Source organism: Triturus cristatus, chromosome 8 (genome assembly GCF_964204655.1).
Source record: "Triturus cristatus chromosome 8, aTriCri1.1, whole genome shotgun sequence".
Taxonomy (NCBI): Eukaryota; Metazoa; Chordata; class Amphibia; order Caudata; family Salamandridae; genus Triturus; species Triturus cristatus.
Window position 1 is genome coordinate 204,295,955 of NC_140591.1, and position 16,225 is coordinate 204,312,179.

Genomic DNA, 16,225 nt, shown 5'->3' on the forward strand with positions numbered 1-16,225 from the left:
ACCTTTGACAATGAGTGTCTGTGTGAGTGCATGAGTGTCTAAGAAAGTCTGTGAGTGGGTGGTAAAGTGTCTTTGTGGGTCAGTGAGTGGGTGGATGAGTGTGTTTGTGTCTGTGAGAACGTGCAGGAGTCTGAGTGGGTGCATGAGAGTGTGTTTGCTCTCGCTAGGTGAAACAGCTATGTCCCAGGGGTTTCGTGCACCCCCCTCCTTTTATTTTTTTTTATAAATCCTGCATGCTTCTGGGATCTGTCCCACCCGGGGGCTATAATGTAACCAAATGTGGGAGAATGCGCTTGTTTTTTATTTATTTTTACTTTGAAGCAGATCCGCTGCTCTGTCGCGTTTCTACTAGAAATTCTTTAAAAAATATGCTTTTTGGCCCTGTCGGGGTCATTGGGGGAACTCCCAAGGCCACAGTTAGGAGGTCAGAGTATTCTTACCCTGCCCGCTTTTCTTTTTTGCAAACGTTTTTTGTGGGACTCGGCTGAAGCTGAATCCCAAGATGGCTGCCAACACTTCCTAGTTCAAGTGTTGGGAGCCAATCAGGTTTCAGCACGGGGACTGTAGGATCCTTGGAGGATCTGCTTCCCAATATATACAATTTTGTTTTCCTATATATATCTCAAAAACTACTGAACGGATTTACACCAAATAACAAAAAGGGTCATTTCTGGAAGAAGAGTTACTTTTCAGCAAATTTGGTGGCATTCCGTCCAGCGGTTCGGGCTGTAGTCGTGTCTAAAATTCCCTATGGAAATTAACATTGGAAAAACACTTTTTTTGACCTTCCCTTTTTTTCCGGCCCCCACTTGATAGATCACCCCGAAACTTTCCATGCACAACAAAAATAACCGTCACACTTTTTGGGGAAAATTCCGTCAACGGGCACTAATGATATAGGCAAGTAAAAAAAAAAAAAAGATTTTCCTATGGAAGCATGTTTCTAACTATCAATCCATCAATCAGGTGTTTGTTAAGTGCGACTACTCACCCGTAAGGGTCTCAAGGCGCTGTGGGGTTGGGGGGGGTCGCAGGTTCCAGTCCATCAAGGAGCGGGGTCTGTCGAAGAGCCAGGTTTTGAGGTTTCTTGCGAAGATGGGGAGCGATGTTGTCTGAGGTGGAGCGGATGGTCGTTCCAGACTCTAACTACCTACTGACAAGTGCCAGTAGGTAATATATATGTACAGTAAGGGAATAGTCAGTGAAAGGGCCCAGGGACCACAATCCAATGAGAAAAGGAACTGATTTATCCTAGTTGATATAACTGGAATACTGACAGTAGTGCCAAAATATTTCCAACAGCCTAGGTTTTGGGGATCAAGGACTTGCTACATAAAGAAAGAAGGCACTCGTCTTTGTATAAGGATTTGTATCTTTCAATCCATTGTTACAAGGGAAGGAAAGTGTAGGAATGTCCAATCTTACTTATGATGTAACATGGAATGGGGAGAGTGGAAGATTCCATGAAGGCAGTTATGAAATGGATCTGCTGAGGTTGACAGGATTTTATATTGAATAAAGAAACTGGAAACCCAATCTTGGATTGTTGTGGAGTTACTACATGTTTTTGGCGACTAGGTGCTGTGCAGAGGGCAGCCACTACAACCTGCACCTCCACCTCTGGAGAATCGTGATCGTTCAAGCAAAACGGCGATATTACATTGTGAGTAATCGAAATGACATTGACAATATTTTAAGATGGAGCAAGCAGTGGTAGAGCAGTTGAGACCTACACGCTTATTTGAATGTTGTTCCCAAGGAGCTAAAGTTAAAATTCCCCGTATCGGGCAATCTCTGTACCGTAAAAAAAAGACTTGGAATGTATTTGATTTCTTTTCTTTTTTCTACTTAAGGAAGTTTCCGTCATCGCTATAACATTGCTATTTGATGCACGTCATTGACATTAGATGTGCATTCCTTTAAAATTGTGAAATTACCTTTGAAAATACCGCAGTGAACGAGGCCTCTGCTGGCGACGCAGTGTATTTCCAGGCTGCAGCTTTGGACGGTTTTAAGCCGTCCACTCCCTTTGCTAGCTACCGCGTCACGCCTGCACTTTGTGTCTCAGCTGTCGCACGTCCGGACGTCCGCACCCTTTGTCAGCTACCGCTTTGCGTCTGCACTCAGCTGCCGCGTTAAGTTTGAGTGCAGAAAGCAGCTGTCTTACCTAATTGACTTATTGTTTTGATTAATTATTTTAGCTAATTTCTTTAGTTTATTGTGTTGCAAGCTATTGGCGTGGAAGTCCTGGGTATATCACTTCAAGCACCAGATGTGAAGCTAAAAATATTATTTGTAGGAGTTGTGGCAGGAGATGCCATTTAGCTAAGGTATGCAGAACAAAAGGTAGGTCACAGAGCGTTAAGATGGTAGAAGATGTGTGTGAGGACTTGAAGGAGATCATACTGGTTGTCAACCAGGTTGACGATCATGTACATGAAGAGCATGTTGCACTGATTGAGGATAGTAAGGGAAAAATAAGAATGGAAATTGAGGGAAAATTGGAGAAACTGCATTGTGATATAACTTTGGATGGAGTGAGTGTGAGAGTTTTAGTGGACTCGGGCAGCTTATTCACTTTAAGTGGAATGGATACTTATGTGGAAAAATTCAAAGGAAGTAATGCTGAGCTATTACTATCTGACATGAAGGCAGTAGGATATATTGGGAAGAGGATTAGGATTGTGGTAATGAGATGGATGGATATTGTATTCAAACACAGCAGTGTGAGAGGGAAGGTGTATATAACCAAACAGAGCTCAGATCCTTTGGGATGGCGACATAAGAAGGACATGAACATTGTGTTCTACCTGAATGCAAGTGAACTGCTTATGATCATAGTATCAGTTACTGCACAAGTGGAAGAAAGCGATGTACAGGGAAGTATAGTTGTTAAATTTCCTCATGTTTTTTCTGAAAAGTTTGGATTATTGCAGGGTTTTACTCATAAGATAATCGTAAAGGAAAAAGCCATACCTGTGGTGCACAAGGTTAGATCAGTGCCACATATGATGACGGAACCTTTGAGAAACGAACTTGATAAATTATTGGCAGTGGGAATCATAGAACCAAATAAATCATCTGAATGGTTGTATCCAATAGTAGTGGCACCTAAAGAGGGTGACAAGATCCGTTTATGTATTGATTTGTGTGAACTCAACACAAACATATGGGTGGATAGACAGCCACTCCCGAACATCTCTGATTGGTTGAGTATGATGGGAGGAGGAAAATGGTTTAGCGTGTTTGATATGTCATCAGCGTATCCCCAGGTGAATCTGCATGAAGAGTCTCGACCACTAACTTCTTTCGTCACACCATTGGATGCCTTCAGATACTGCAGGAGGCCTTTAGACTTGCATCTGACTCTGCTGTTTTTCAGCGTATAATGCACAACATTTTTCAGGGTATGGAGAAGGGCTTGTGTTTCCAAGACAATATTTTGATGGTAGATGGGTCGGAAGATGAGCAGGACAATGTATTAAAGGAAGGTTTGGCAAGAATTGAGCAACGGTGACTGACAATCAAAAAGAAGTGCCAATTGCAGAGAAACAAGGTGGATTATCTTGGTCATGAAATTTCAGCGATGGGGATTAAACCTAAGAAAAGTATTGATAGAGCTGTATCCAAGCGGTAAAGTGTGTGAGATTTCATTCAATCTGATCACGATCTTTAAGCTCTTTTAATGTGAACAACAAGACAGTGCTTACCACGGATGCCAGTAATGTTGGATTAGGAGCAGTTCTATCTCAAAGTGTAGATGGACAAGAAAGGGTGATTGGATTTGAGTCCAGAAGACTGAAGGGGGCAGAATGGTCTTATTCCACCATTGAGAAGGAGGCATTGGCATGCTGTTGAGGAATAAGCGATGTTAAGTATTATATGTGGGGTTTACCTTTCGTTGTCTGTACTGAACATAAACCGCTGTTGCACATATTTAAATGTGGGAAAGGATTGGAAGGCAAAGTTACACCCAGAATTACAAAATGGTTATTGTCTGTAATGGATTTCAATTTTGTAATGGATTTTGTCCAAGTAAAAAAAATGTTGTGGCGGATTGTTTATCCCGATTGCCATTTGATGATGGTTCAGATGAGGATGTAGAATGGGAAAAAAAGGTTGTTGAAGTTTCTAATGTAGGTGCGTTTGACTTAACTGAAGAGGACTGGCAACGTGCTGCAGTAGAGGATCAAGTGTATGATGAGTTGAAACATTTTATAAGTAATGGTTCGACTCGAGAAGCTGAAGTAAATGAAAGGGTGAAACCTTACAGTGTGTAGTAATGAGGAGTTGAGTATTAGTGGCTTCAAGATATTGAGATGTAGTCGGATTGTTCCTCCGAGAAGTTTGAGAGGCAGATTAATTGATATGGTACATGAAGGTCATTTGGGAAGGAGTTTAACAAAAAGAACATAGAGGCAGTTTTTTGGGTGGCCCGAAATGGATAGAGAGGTCGAGGAGAAAGTGAGAGATTGTAGTGCATGTAGCAATAGTGATAAGAGCAAGATATGTAGAGAACCACTTTTGAATTGTAGAATATTGCCCAAGAAACCGTGGAAGCATTTGGCTATGGATTTTTTAGGTCCAGTGGAGAGGATAGGAAGAAGGAATAGGTTTTTGACTGTGATTGTTGAATATCATAGTAAGTGGTTCATCGTGATGAGCATGGAGCACATTAACACGCAGTGTGTGGTGGAATTTTTGAAGGAATCTTTCATGGAGGAGGGGATTCCTAGAGTTTTGACAACGGATGATGGAGTGCTATTTACTTCTTAATTAATTAAGGATTTTTTGTGTAAGATGGGCATTGTGCATGAGAAAGTCGCATTGTTCAGGCCACAGGCTAAACGCCTAGTTGAATGGGTAAATCGGATTCTAATGGAAAATATCCAGTTGTCAATTGCAAATGGTTTATCTTGGAAAGAGTAATTGGACAAAAGGATTTGGCCTCAGGATTACGCCTCATTCTGACAGGTGTATTTCTATTCATTGCTCTCAGAGGGAGAGAGCCAGCTACCAAGGAATCACCAATGTAGTTGCTTGAGAAAAGACAGGTATGGGTTGATTGTGAGGCCATGAGAGTAAATGTGGAAGAGAAACAAAATGTGAATAAGTAGAGATATGATGAAAGGAAGAATGTGAAGGAAGTGTGTTTGCGAAGTGGTGATTGGGTGGTGACTAAAAGAGCAGGGATTGTAAGGAAGGGGGAAAGTAAATATTCCCAACCACAGAGGGTAGTTGAGGTAAGAAGGAATGTTGTGGTGTTGGAAGATGGGAAGGGATGGAGTTTTGTAAATCTGAGCATGGTTTCTGAGGCCACTATGTGAATGTGATACCGCTGGCCTTATATGTGAACATACAATTGTTGATTTAGTACGAGAGTATAACACTGAAACATTTTACTATTGTTTTTGTTTTTATGCTTTGATATGCATGTATTTGCTCAAATGTATGTTAATTGTTGGAATGTGATTTCTAATAATATTGTTATTACTGATTGTGTTGATTATTTTATAAGGGGGAAGATGTGCAGGAATGTTCAATCTTACTTATGATGTAACATGGAATGGGGAGAATGGAAGATTCTATGAATGCAGTTATGAAATTGATCTGCTGGAGGTTACTGGATTTTATACTGACTAAAGAAACTGGAAACCCAATCTTGGATCGTTGTGGAGTTACTACAGAGCATTCAGATTATGGAATAACTATACTACACTAAATATATATATATATATTCACTGAAAAAACCATAGGTTTCACACACGTTATAGTTAGGAATTAGCATTTAAAAAACCTTGCAAATTCACTTAAAAAACCATAGGTTTCACACATGTTATAGTTAGCTGGACATTTCACTCGTGAAAAACCATTGAAATTCCCCCGTTATAGTTAGTGCAGGCAACTATAACTCACGCGACCGCAATCCTCTGCTGATGACGTCAGATATTACATCACTGTATTTAGACACTTATTTACCCATGTTTTCTTCCATTAATTTTTAGCTATACATATATTACAAATATATTTTTTTCAGAAAGACACATATGTCATCAGTGATGTAATATCTGACGTCATCAGCAGAGGATTGCGGTCGCGTGAGTTATAGTTGCCTGCACTAACTATAACGGGGGAATTTCAATGGTTTTTCACGAGTGAAATGTCCAGCTAACTATAACATGTGTGAAACCTATGGTTTTTTAAGTGAATTTGCAATGTTTTTTAAATGCTAATTCCTAACTATAACGTGTGTGAAACCTATGGTTTTTTCAGTGAATTTGTACGGTTTTTTAAATGCTAAGTTATGTATTTATTTATTTTTTTTAAGGTTTTTCACCGTGCGCGTACCGTACGCGCACGGTGCGCTTTGCGCACAGTGCTCGCGCTGTGGGCACGCGGTGCGCTTCGCGCACCGCGCACCCACGTTACGCAGTTCGCGGAATTTTTCAATTTCTACCGTACGCGCACGCTACGCGTACTCGCCGATTTTTCGCCAAAAAATTAAAGGAAATTTTGGCCCTTGGGGTTCCTTCTTGGACCCCCTGACAAAGGCTAGGGGGTCAGGAACGGTCCACCCTGCCCCCTTTTCACGTTCTCCACCTTTGTTTTTCACCCCCTCAGACTGCGAGAGACAAAATGGCGGCCGACACTTCCTGGTTTCGACGGATTCGAATGTTTACTAACATCTAACAACCAATCAGAATCGCGCTCGCGCACGGCAGCGTGCGCGTACGGTAAAACTTACCTTACGCGCACGGAGCGCGCCTATAGATATATATATGCTTTTAAATGCTATTTTCTCAGGAAATACTGAACAGATTTACACCAGACCTGCAAAAGGCACATCCCTGACCTGAGGACTACCTCTCTGCCAAATTTCAAGTAATTCTGTTCAGCCGTTCGGGCTGTAGCTTGGACTAAAGGTCCTATGGAAAAATGCATGGGGAAAACGCGTTTTGGGACCCCCCCTTTTTCTCAGCCCCCGCTTGACGAATCCCCCCGAGACTTTCAGGGAAGGAGCGGAGCGCCCCACCTATTTTGAAAATTTTGCGAGGATTCGTCAATATATATATATTTTAGAATCGGCCCTGTTCCGTTCACAGCTTTATGAACCATACACATGGCATAAGCTCTCTCAAAGTACTTGAAGCAGAATCACATTTTGATTTGTTCAGTGCCAGTTGGGCAGCCATCACTTGTATTCTGTGTAGCCTTTTAAGTAAATAATCTGGGGCTCCAAGCAGAATTTATTGCAATAGTCCATTCTGTTTAGAACTATACATTGCACTACCAGTTTTCTCGCTGGCTGTGGTAATAGTGGAACAATTGTTCTTAAATTTGTCATCAGTCCATGGCAAGTAGCCACCTTTTTGTTAATGTGGGTTGCCATAGATAGTTTCTGATCAATATACACCCCTAAGTTTCGGACTAACTGGGCTGTTATAAGATCTTCAGTAGTGGTTCAGAGCCAAAAGTTATTCAGGAGAGAAAATATCAGTTTGAAAGTAGAGCAGCACAGAAACTCAGTTTTGCTTCCATTAAACTTTAAAGAATTCCTCCTGAGCCAATTTGCCATCCCCGTTAGGCAGTATTGTAGCCTGTCTATCTGGGTCGTGCTGTTATTGTCTAGGGACAGTATTAACTGGGTGTCACCTGCATAATTTATAAACAACATCCCAAATGATTTCACCTGATTCTGCAGTGGGCGTAGATAAACTTTTAAAAAGAATAGGGCTCAAATCCAGGCTGATCCTTGGGGTACCCCATGTGAAATTTCCTTACACTCTGACTGGAAGGTAGATTGCTTGATATCTACCCGACAAGTATGACTTGACCCAATTCAGAAATCGGCATTTAGATCATTATTTTGTATAGGCCGAGCAGACAAGCCTCCAGGCTGTCTAATCAGTACCTGGGTGAACTGTATGTGTGGATCGATAAATAAAGTGTAGTCTCACCGGGGTTGGGTAGATTCAGTCCGTTGAAGTGTGAGATACCTTATTGGGTAAGATAGAATCATATCCCATATGTTGTCAGTCAAGCCCCCCCCCCATCTCCAAAGTATATCTGTCCCATAGGTTGTCAATTTTGAATGTCTACATCACAGATAAAGCCTGGTAGAAGGATATCTGAAAGAGACTGTTAGTTATAGATTCCTTGCCTTAGAATTATCCCCAGGAGTCAGACTGGATCCGGAGATTTTTCTCTAGCAATGCCCCTGTGCGCTGATGTCAGTTCTTTCTATTTGGGCCATGAATCCTAAGACTTTTTGGGAGCGGTCCCGAAAGCTGTAGGAGGCCCAGCTGTCGGCTCCGCGTCGTTCGAGGTCCCGGTCGTGAGGAAGGTCTCGGGACCGATCGCTGAGCCACCACCATCATTCGTCTTCCAAGTCTTCGAGATCATCGGGTAAGTCAAAGCACAAGAAGAAGGTAATGAAGCAGCATCGCTTTTCACCTTCTCCCCGTCTGTCAGCCAACACGACTCTGGACCCGGAGCGTCGTCGCTCTCCAGCTCCGTCTTCAGAGCCTGCTTCTGGGAGGGCTCCACGCTTTTCTCCTTTTCCCGGTGCCGGAGCATCCCCTGCCCAGCTTCAAGCTTACTACGAGGTACTTCACTGCATCTTTGAGCAGCCCGACTCTGCCGGCGTGCCTTCGGGCCCTGCAGACTCGGTTGAAGGCCCTGGGATTTCGATGCTGGCGGCTCCGGTGCCGGAGGGCCTGCGAGGATCCAGGCCTGGATCTGGATTGACGCTAGTCGACCTCACGGTACCTTCCCCGGCGCCGATCCCGACTACAGCGCCCCAGGCGCTGCCGATCCCAGCCTTACTCCCGACTTGGATACGGCGCCAGACTGACATCGGCTCCGGTGCCAGAAGGCACTTTTGTGCCACTGTTCATCCCTGGTGTTCCTTTTAGGCCTGACTGGCAGCCAGAGGATAGTGAGGAGGACTGGGTGGGGTCTGTGGACCCTTTCGCTGAACAACTTAAGGAGCCGGACTGGCGAGAGGACCTGGGTGAAGCCAGTGGTCTGGATACCTCCCCAGACCTTGGCATGCCTTCTCCCCCTACCGTGGCTACGGAGGAGGGAGCGTCATATGCAGAGGTGTTGCGTAGGGCGGCTGAGGCCGTGGGCCTAGAGCTTCCTACAGTGGCAGTCAGGACTAACCTCCTGACAGAGGAGCTTCAAATGGCGGCGGCTTCTTTTGAACCCCTGCTGTCCTTCAATGAAGCCTTCACGGGCTTCCTTCTGTACACTTGGTCCAAGCCCAGCACAGGGGCCCCTGGGGACAGGATGATTGCCCAATGCCACTGCCCGGCCCCCGGCGACCCACTTTTCCTCTCCCAACATACCCCAGAGAGCTTGGTGGTCCAAGCCTCGTCCTCTAGTGGTGCATTCCCGGCTACTCCTCCCGATAGGCAGTCCAAGAAGCTGGACCATCTTGGGAAAAATATGTTTTCTTCCCCCAGCTTAGCGCTGCGGTCTGTAGATACCCCATGCCTCTTAGGCCGTTATACCCATACAGTGTGGGAAACGTTTGGGCAAGTGCTGCCACAGTGCCTGCAGGATGCCCGGGACGTTCTTACCCGCGCAGTGGCAGAGGGCGGAGACGCAGCCAAATTCACAATCAAATGTGGGCTGGATACCGCCGACTCACTGGGCAGAATGGTTTCCACGTCAGTAGCCCTGAGTCTGGTTGAGGAAGTCTGGTTTTTCTGGGGATGTCCAATCCACCTTACTGGACATGCCCTTTGATGGCCGTCGCCTTTTCGGTGATAAGGCAGAATCAGCGCTCAAGCGCTTTAAGGATTCTAGGGCTACGGCCAGATCCTTGGGGCTCGCGGCGACCTCTCGCCCCACACAGTCTGCTTTTTGCCCCTACCGTGGCTGCAGAAGGGGTGCCCCACCACGTTCGACCCAGTCTAGCCAACAGTTCATGCAAGCTGCACAGCCTGTGCTTGGCCACGGATGTGGGACCCAGAGACGCAGGTCTGGGGGCCAGCGGGCGGGCAAGTCCACCCATAACCCCCCTGCAGCAGCCTACAAAGCCTTCTATTCTGACCTTTCAGGGCCACCAGAGGCCAGTGGGTGACAGGATTCGCCATCTCCTCCTCCACTGGCACACCATCACGTCAGACAGGTGGGTTTTGCAGATAGTCCGAAGGGGCTACTCCCTCCCCTTTTGAGACAACCCCTCCCTCCATGTCACCATCCTTCCATCACATGTCGGAGGATAATTTGCCCTTCTCCGCCAGGAAGTTGCAGCTCTCTTGGCCAAGCGAGCTATCGAAAGGGTACCTGTGCCAGAAGTAGGCTGTGGTTGCTACTCCCACTACTTCGTGGTATGCAAGAAGGACAAAGGCCTGCGTCCTATCCTAGACCTCAGGGCCCTCAATTGCTTTCTCCTGAAGGAGAAGTTCAGGATGCTAACGTTAGCTCAGGTCCTGTCTGCCCTCGACCTGGAGACTGGCTTGTAGCGTTGGACTTGCAGGACACATATTTCCATATTCCCGTCCTGCCGGTCCACAGGTATTACCTGAGGTTCATGATAGACCACGACCATTTTCAGTTCGCCGTGCTCCCTTTCGGCCTTACCAGCGTGCCTCGGGTGTTCACGAAAGTGATGGCGGTGGTCGCAGCTCATCTGCGCAGATCGGGGGTTCCAGTCTTCCCCTATCTCGACGATTAGCTGTTGAAGGCGGGCTAGCGCCAGGCTGTCATCTCTCACTTCCAGACTAACGCGGACCTCCAACTTTTGCTGGGGTTCACTATCAATGTGCCAAAGTCACACCTGACTCCCTCTCATTCGCTCCTTTTCATCGGAGCGGTTCTGAATACGGTACAGTTATGGTTTATCCTCCCGAACAGCGAGTCCGGGATATTCAGTCTGATACCGATGTTTTAGCCTCTATCTCGGATTTTGGTGAGAATGATCCTGACGCTGCTGGGCCTCATGGCTCCTGCTTCCTGCTGGTGGATCATGCCAGCTGGTATATGCGAGCTCTGCAGTGGGACCTGAAGTTCCAGTGGGCGCAGCATTGGGGCAATCTTTCCGACGTCAAGATCTCGGAGAAGACTCCATGTCAATTGCAGTGGTTGTTAAGAACCAAGATTGGATCAGTGGCAGATCCCTCTCCCTTCCCCAACCAGAGCTGATAGTGGTGATCGATGCATCAATCCTGGGATGGGGTGGTCACCTGGGAGAGGCGGAGATCAGAGGACTCTGGTCTCCGGCAGAATCCAGCCTCCACATCAACCTTTCGGAGCTCCGGGCGATTCGTCTGACACTGAAGGCATTCCTTCCTATATCAAAGTAAGAGTAGTGCAGGTGTTCACAGACAACACTACCGCCATATTGTACTGCAACAAACAGGGCCGTACCATATGGGTCGTGGACCCTATGTCAAGAGGCTCTTCGCCTTTGGACATGGCTGGAACATAAGAGCATGTCCTTGATGGTTCAACACATGGCAGGTTCTCTGAACGCCAGGGCGAACAAGCTCAGCCGTCGGTGCATGATGGATCACGAATTGCGTCTTCACTCGGAGGTGGTGCAAGGTCTCTTTCAGCAGTGGGGAGAGCCTTGGTTAGATTTGTTTGCCACTGAAGAGAACGCGCAATGTCTGCAGTTCTGCGCATTGGAATTTCCAAGGTGGCACTTGCTCAGCGACGCTTTTCGTTTCGAGTGGAGCTCAGGCCTCCTTTACGCCTTAACGCCGGTACCACTTCTGGCCTGAGTGCTGAAGTAGATCAAGCGTGACCGGGCCCTAGTCATTCTTGTGGCTCCGGACTAGGCACGAGTCTGGTACTCTGAGCTCTTGAGCATGGTCATCGATCCTCCCGTCAGACTGTCGCAGCAGCAGGGGGACTGTCCTCCACCCAAACCTCTCCAGTCTCCACCTTCTTGCGTGGAGATTGAGTGGTGGCAGTTGACAGCTTTTGACCTTCCGCCCGAAGTCTGTAATGTAATCATAGCAGCCAGGCATCCCTCAACCAAGTCTGTATATGCCTGTAGATGGAAAAAGTTTGTGCCATGGTGTTGGGGATCCCCTTCCTGCCCGCCTTTCGGAGGTACTCTTGTTCATCCTCTGCCCTGGGTACTCTTAAAGGCTACCTTTTGACCATCTCTGCCTTTCTTCGCCTTTCTTATCAGCCTTCTCTTTTCAAGTCCCCTAATATAAATAGATTTCTAAGGGGCATTACTCATCTCTTTCCTCCTTCTCCTTTTATAATGCCCCAGTGGGACTTGAATCTTGTCTTGATGTTCCTTATGTGTACTCCCTTCGAGCCTCTACATAACTGCTCTATCAGACTCTTTACTGTGAAGACTGCCTCCCTTGTCGCCATCACCTCTGCTCGCAGAGTGAGTGAGCTTAAAGCTCTGTCCTCAAAACCTCCTTTTCTTGCTGTTCATCCGGACAAAGTAGTCCTTCGCACAAGGCCCTCTTTTCTTCCCAAAGTGGTTACCTCTTTCCACATAGGACAATCACTTTCCCCACCTTCCTCCCGCCTCCGCACCCTTCCAAGGAAGACGAGAGACTCCACCGCCTGGACCCGAAACGTGCACTGTCCTTCTATGTAGACCGCACAAAAGATTTCTGGGTGGACGATCAACTCTTTGTTGGCTATGTGGGCTCCATGAAAGGTCGGGCTGTACAAAAACGCACCATATCTCGATGGGTTGTCCTCTGCTTAAAAATCTGCTACTCCTTAGCAAAAAAGAAAGTTCCAGTGGGTCTGCGTGCCCACTCCACCAGGGCTACGGCAGCTACTAATGCCTTGGGGCGTGGAGTCCCACTCCTTGACATCTGTCAGGCAGCCACATGGGCATTACTGCACACTTCACTAAACATTATTGCCCAGACAGCCAAGTCCAGAGGGACAGCTATTTTGGCCGTACTGTTCTCCGGGTCTTTCTGATGTGAACTTAGTTTGCAGACCCACCTCCGGGGTTACCATTGCTGGGGTATCTATTCTAAGGTGAGGAATCTATAACTAACAGTCTCTTTCAGATGAACAAGTTACTTACCTTCGGTAACAATGTCTCTGTAAGAGACATATGTTAGTTATAGATTCCTTACTGCCCCACACATCCTCCCTGTTCTGACAACTGACTTCTAGGGATAGGGACTTCATTCCAGGGCCCTAGTTATGTGGAGCAGTGGTCAGTGTCTTGCATGGCTCCGCGCTTCTGGCGTGGAAAGTCGTGTCAAAACTGACATCAGCACACAGGGGCGGCGTCTAAGTAGACACCGCAACGTCATTCCAGTGACCGATGCCATCTACCAACGCGCAGGGGTACTGCTAGAGAAAAATCTCCAGATCCAGTCTGACGCCTGGGGGTAATTCTAAGGTAAGGAATCTACAACTAACATATGTCTCTTATATATTCTAGTGGATATTGTTTAATTTTGGACTTCTCTCTCGTTCCTTTCTCCTGTATATACATCTTGAAGGGTTGTTTATAATTCAAAGGGGTGTTTTTTAATCATACTGATTGTATGTGCTTCTTATTTGTCAGATTTACAAAAAAAAGTAGGTCAGTACAAATTATTGTCAAAAGGATATTCCTATTGTGTTTTTATTTGCATTTCACAAGCTGTTTCTAATTTGTTTTGTAGGAATTTTGCCACTGGAATCTAAGGAGTCTGGACTCTATGAAACAATTGTTGCACACGAGCAGTATTTTGGTAAGATTTTCATACACTAGTGCTTTGAAACAGTTGTGTAATGATTATTGGTCACTATATCAAATAATAACTATAGAGTAAAAAATGGAAAATTGGAAGCTAAGTGAACATAATTTAGGATACAGTGTTTTGACTTATATTCTACAGTTCCAAAGACGACAGAAAACCTCATTGATAGCTTTTGCTTCCTTTGAGTAAGGATGAGCTGTGTTTGAATCAAGACATAAATAGGCCTCACTTTGGTGGTGATGTCCGTCGTTACACCAATTTTTTTTTCATATAGTACTGTATTTTTAAAGTGCTATTATTATCATGTTACTATACTTAATTTAACTATACTCAATTTCTCAGCCTTTCAGAAGACGAAAGGTTGAATTGGCCCTGTTAGAATTTGAACTTTTGACCTTCAAGTAGCACCAACTGTTCCGGAATGAGCACTTAACTCGTAATTCAATGGCCGATTGTATTGAAAATATATCCTAAGCTAATGTATCCTTTGTCTCACAAGTGGGAACCCGTTTTTAGGTCTCTCATACCTGCGTGGCAGCGCGCATGCGCTGCAAGCGTCTGCGAGACATATTGTGGGTGAGTATATTTCAGAAAGGGGCTTGAAGCCCTGCCCCTCATTTTCATTGGGTAGCGTCACCATTTATGGTAAACGGTGGCTTCCCATTGAAAATGAGGCTTCTGTGTTACCGCCCATTGTCCTTTTGGGACGGCCCATCTGGACTGGGTCTCCTGCTTCACGGCTGTCGTGAAGAAATTTCTTATCTCAGAGGCGTGTTATGTAAACAAGCCTCTGAGATCCAGTCCAGATGGGCCGCCTCAAAAGGAAAGCGCGATACAAAAATAAACAGCGTTGCCTTCCCGCAATGGCGAGCGCATGTTTTAGTACTCAGTGCAACACCACACGCCTAAAGTACAAAATAAAAAAACTGTCAGTGAGTCTAAACGGAGGCTGGCACATCTGCCACATAATGAAGGACTCAACAAATCGAAGGAGCCTTTGATCATTCGCCCTTTACTTAGAGCAAGACCACAAGCACTTCTTTATTTATGATCTTCCTGCTCTTAACAGCGAACACAGCTTTACAAATTAAATGTTTCACCTGGGCTTCCTGGAAAATTTCCAGATTAAAGACCTGTCTCTCGCCCACTGAGCTCCCTAATTTCCTAATTTCACAGTGTTTGTACTTCTCGCACGCATCCGTTTCCTTTCTGTCCAATGGTCGCCCAAGTGCCATGTGCCTTAGCGGCTCGTTCGAGGAGCCTGGTGCCAGCTCAATTATTTGTCTGACCGGAACGTTGTTCCTTCCTCGTGCCGAAAAGTCGCGAAGTACGAGTCCGTAAAGTGCGTAGTCCCCGCTCACGCCTGGCATGGCACTTCTGTTGTCACGCCAGTAGTTTCTTGCTCTGTTCATCCTGAGATAAATTAGACCTCACTGAAAGTCGACCTTTGGACACATTACATACTTTTTACGTGTTAACATGCCACGCAAAGAAATGTGACACCGTAATTCCGATGTTTCCGAGCACGTCGCTCGCTTGAAGAAGATTCGGTTTCTTCCTCATGATTATCTTGGCAACTGTATGGAGCGGCGCACAATATGCTGTCCTCGAATCCACGCTCTTCTGCTACCTCCCATGTCTCTCAGAAACTAGAGGCCTTCCTATGACATCTGGTGCGTGTTCCAAACAGCGAGAAACCCCTTCACAATGGCACATGCACTTCTTTTTGTGTTAGCCTGTTCTTTCCCTGTTTGCAGAACCACTGACTACAACTGCTTGTAATCTCAAGTTTATGCAGTGACTTTGATATGCATAATTATGCATTTATTAAAAACTCCTTCTTCACGAAACACCTTACAGAACAGGTTTACACGACCGTGGGAAAGGGAAAATGCCCTGTACTCGAGGGAGGGAATAGGAAACAGCAGAATGGCTAGGTTCATATCAGTGCATCTCTTGAACACATTTCTCCACAAACCCGCCCTATAATCTCGTGCTATACACACACAAAAATTAGGCCCGAGAAAAAATGAATTACACTGCCGTAATTCACATAATATTGAGACATCATGAACTAATAATATAGCCTTGAGCTTCAATAATATTTAGCCATGGTATAATGCATGTAAACCAAAATTCTAGAATGCTCCCGGTGCAAATTCCCTGGAACTCTCATGTTGGCCAACTATTAAAGTCTAGAAATGGCAAACCAGTTAGACTTGACATGCTTGGCATGGTATTCCCTCAAAATTTGCCTTCACCCATCTTGTTTTGCTGGATTTGCTTTTTTTTCTTTTTTTTTTTTTTTTTCTTTTTTGAAACCGTTTATTGCAATCTCAAGTATATACAAGTATGGGCCTACAACCTTCCGGCCGGCCGCTAGAGTGACAGGAGCACCTGACAAACTTACAAAAGGGCACTTGGCGTTACAGAGAAGCAAATCAGGAGACATCAACGACGTGGGCCACATGACTCTAAGCCCACAATACGGTTTCATTTTATACACACGCAACAACATAAAAAAACAC

The 16,225-nt window shown here is 45.6% G+C and overlaps 1 protein-coding gene across 2 annotated transcripts in view; it reads left to right on the top strand.

Annotated features, from left to right (window-relative positions):
• The window catches only part of CRYZL1 (crystallin zeta like 1), a 266,504-nt gene that overhangs the window by 126,992 nt on the left and 123,287 nt on the right, over positions 1–16,225 (top strand). For both annotated transcript variants that reach the window (XM_085621362.1, XM_085621363.1), the window contains exon 6: positions 13,620–13,688. In XM_085621362.1, the coding sequence (XP_085477488.1) occupies positions 13,620–13,688 (69 nt within the window). The remainder of the gene's footprint in view (positions 1–13,619; positions 13,689–16,225) is intronic.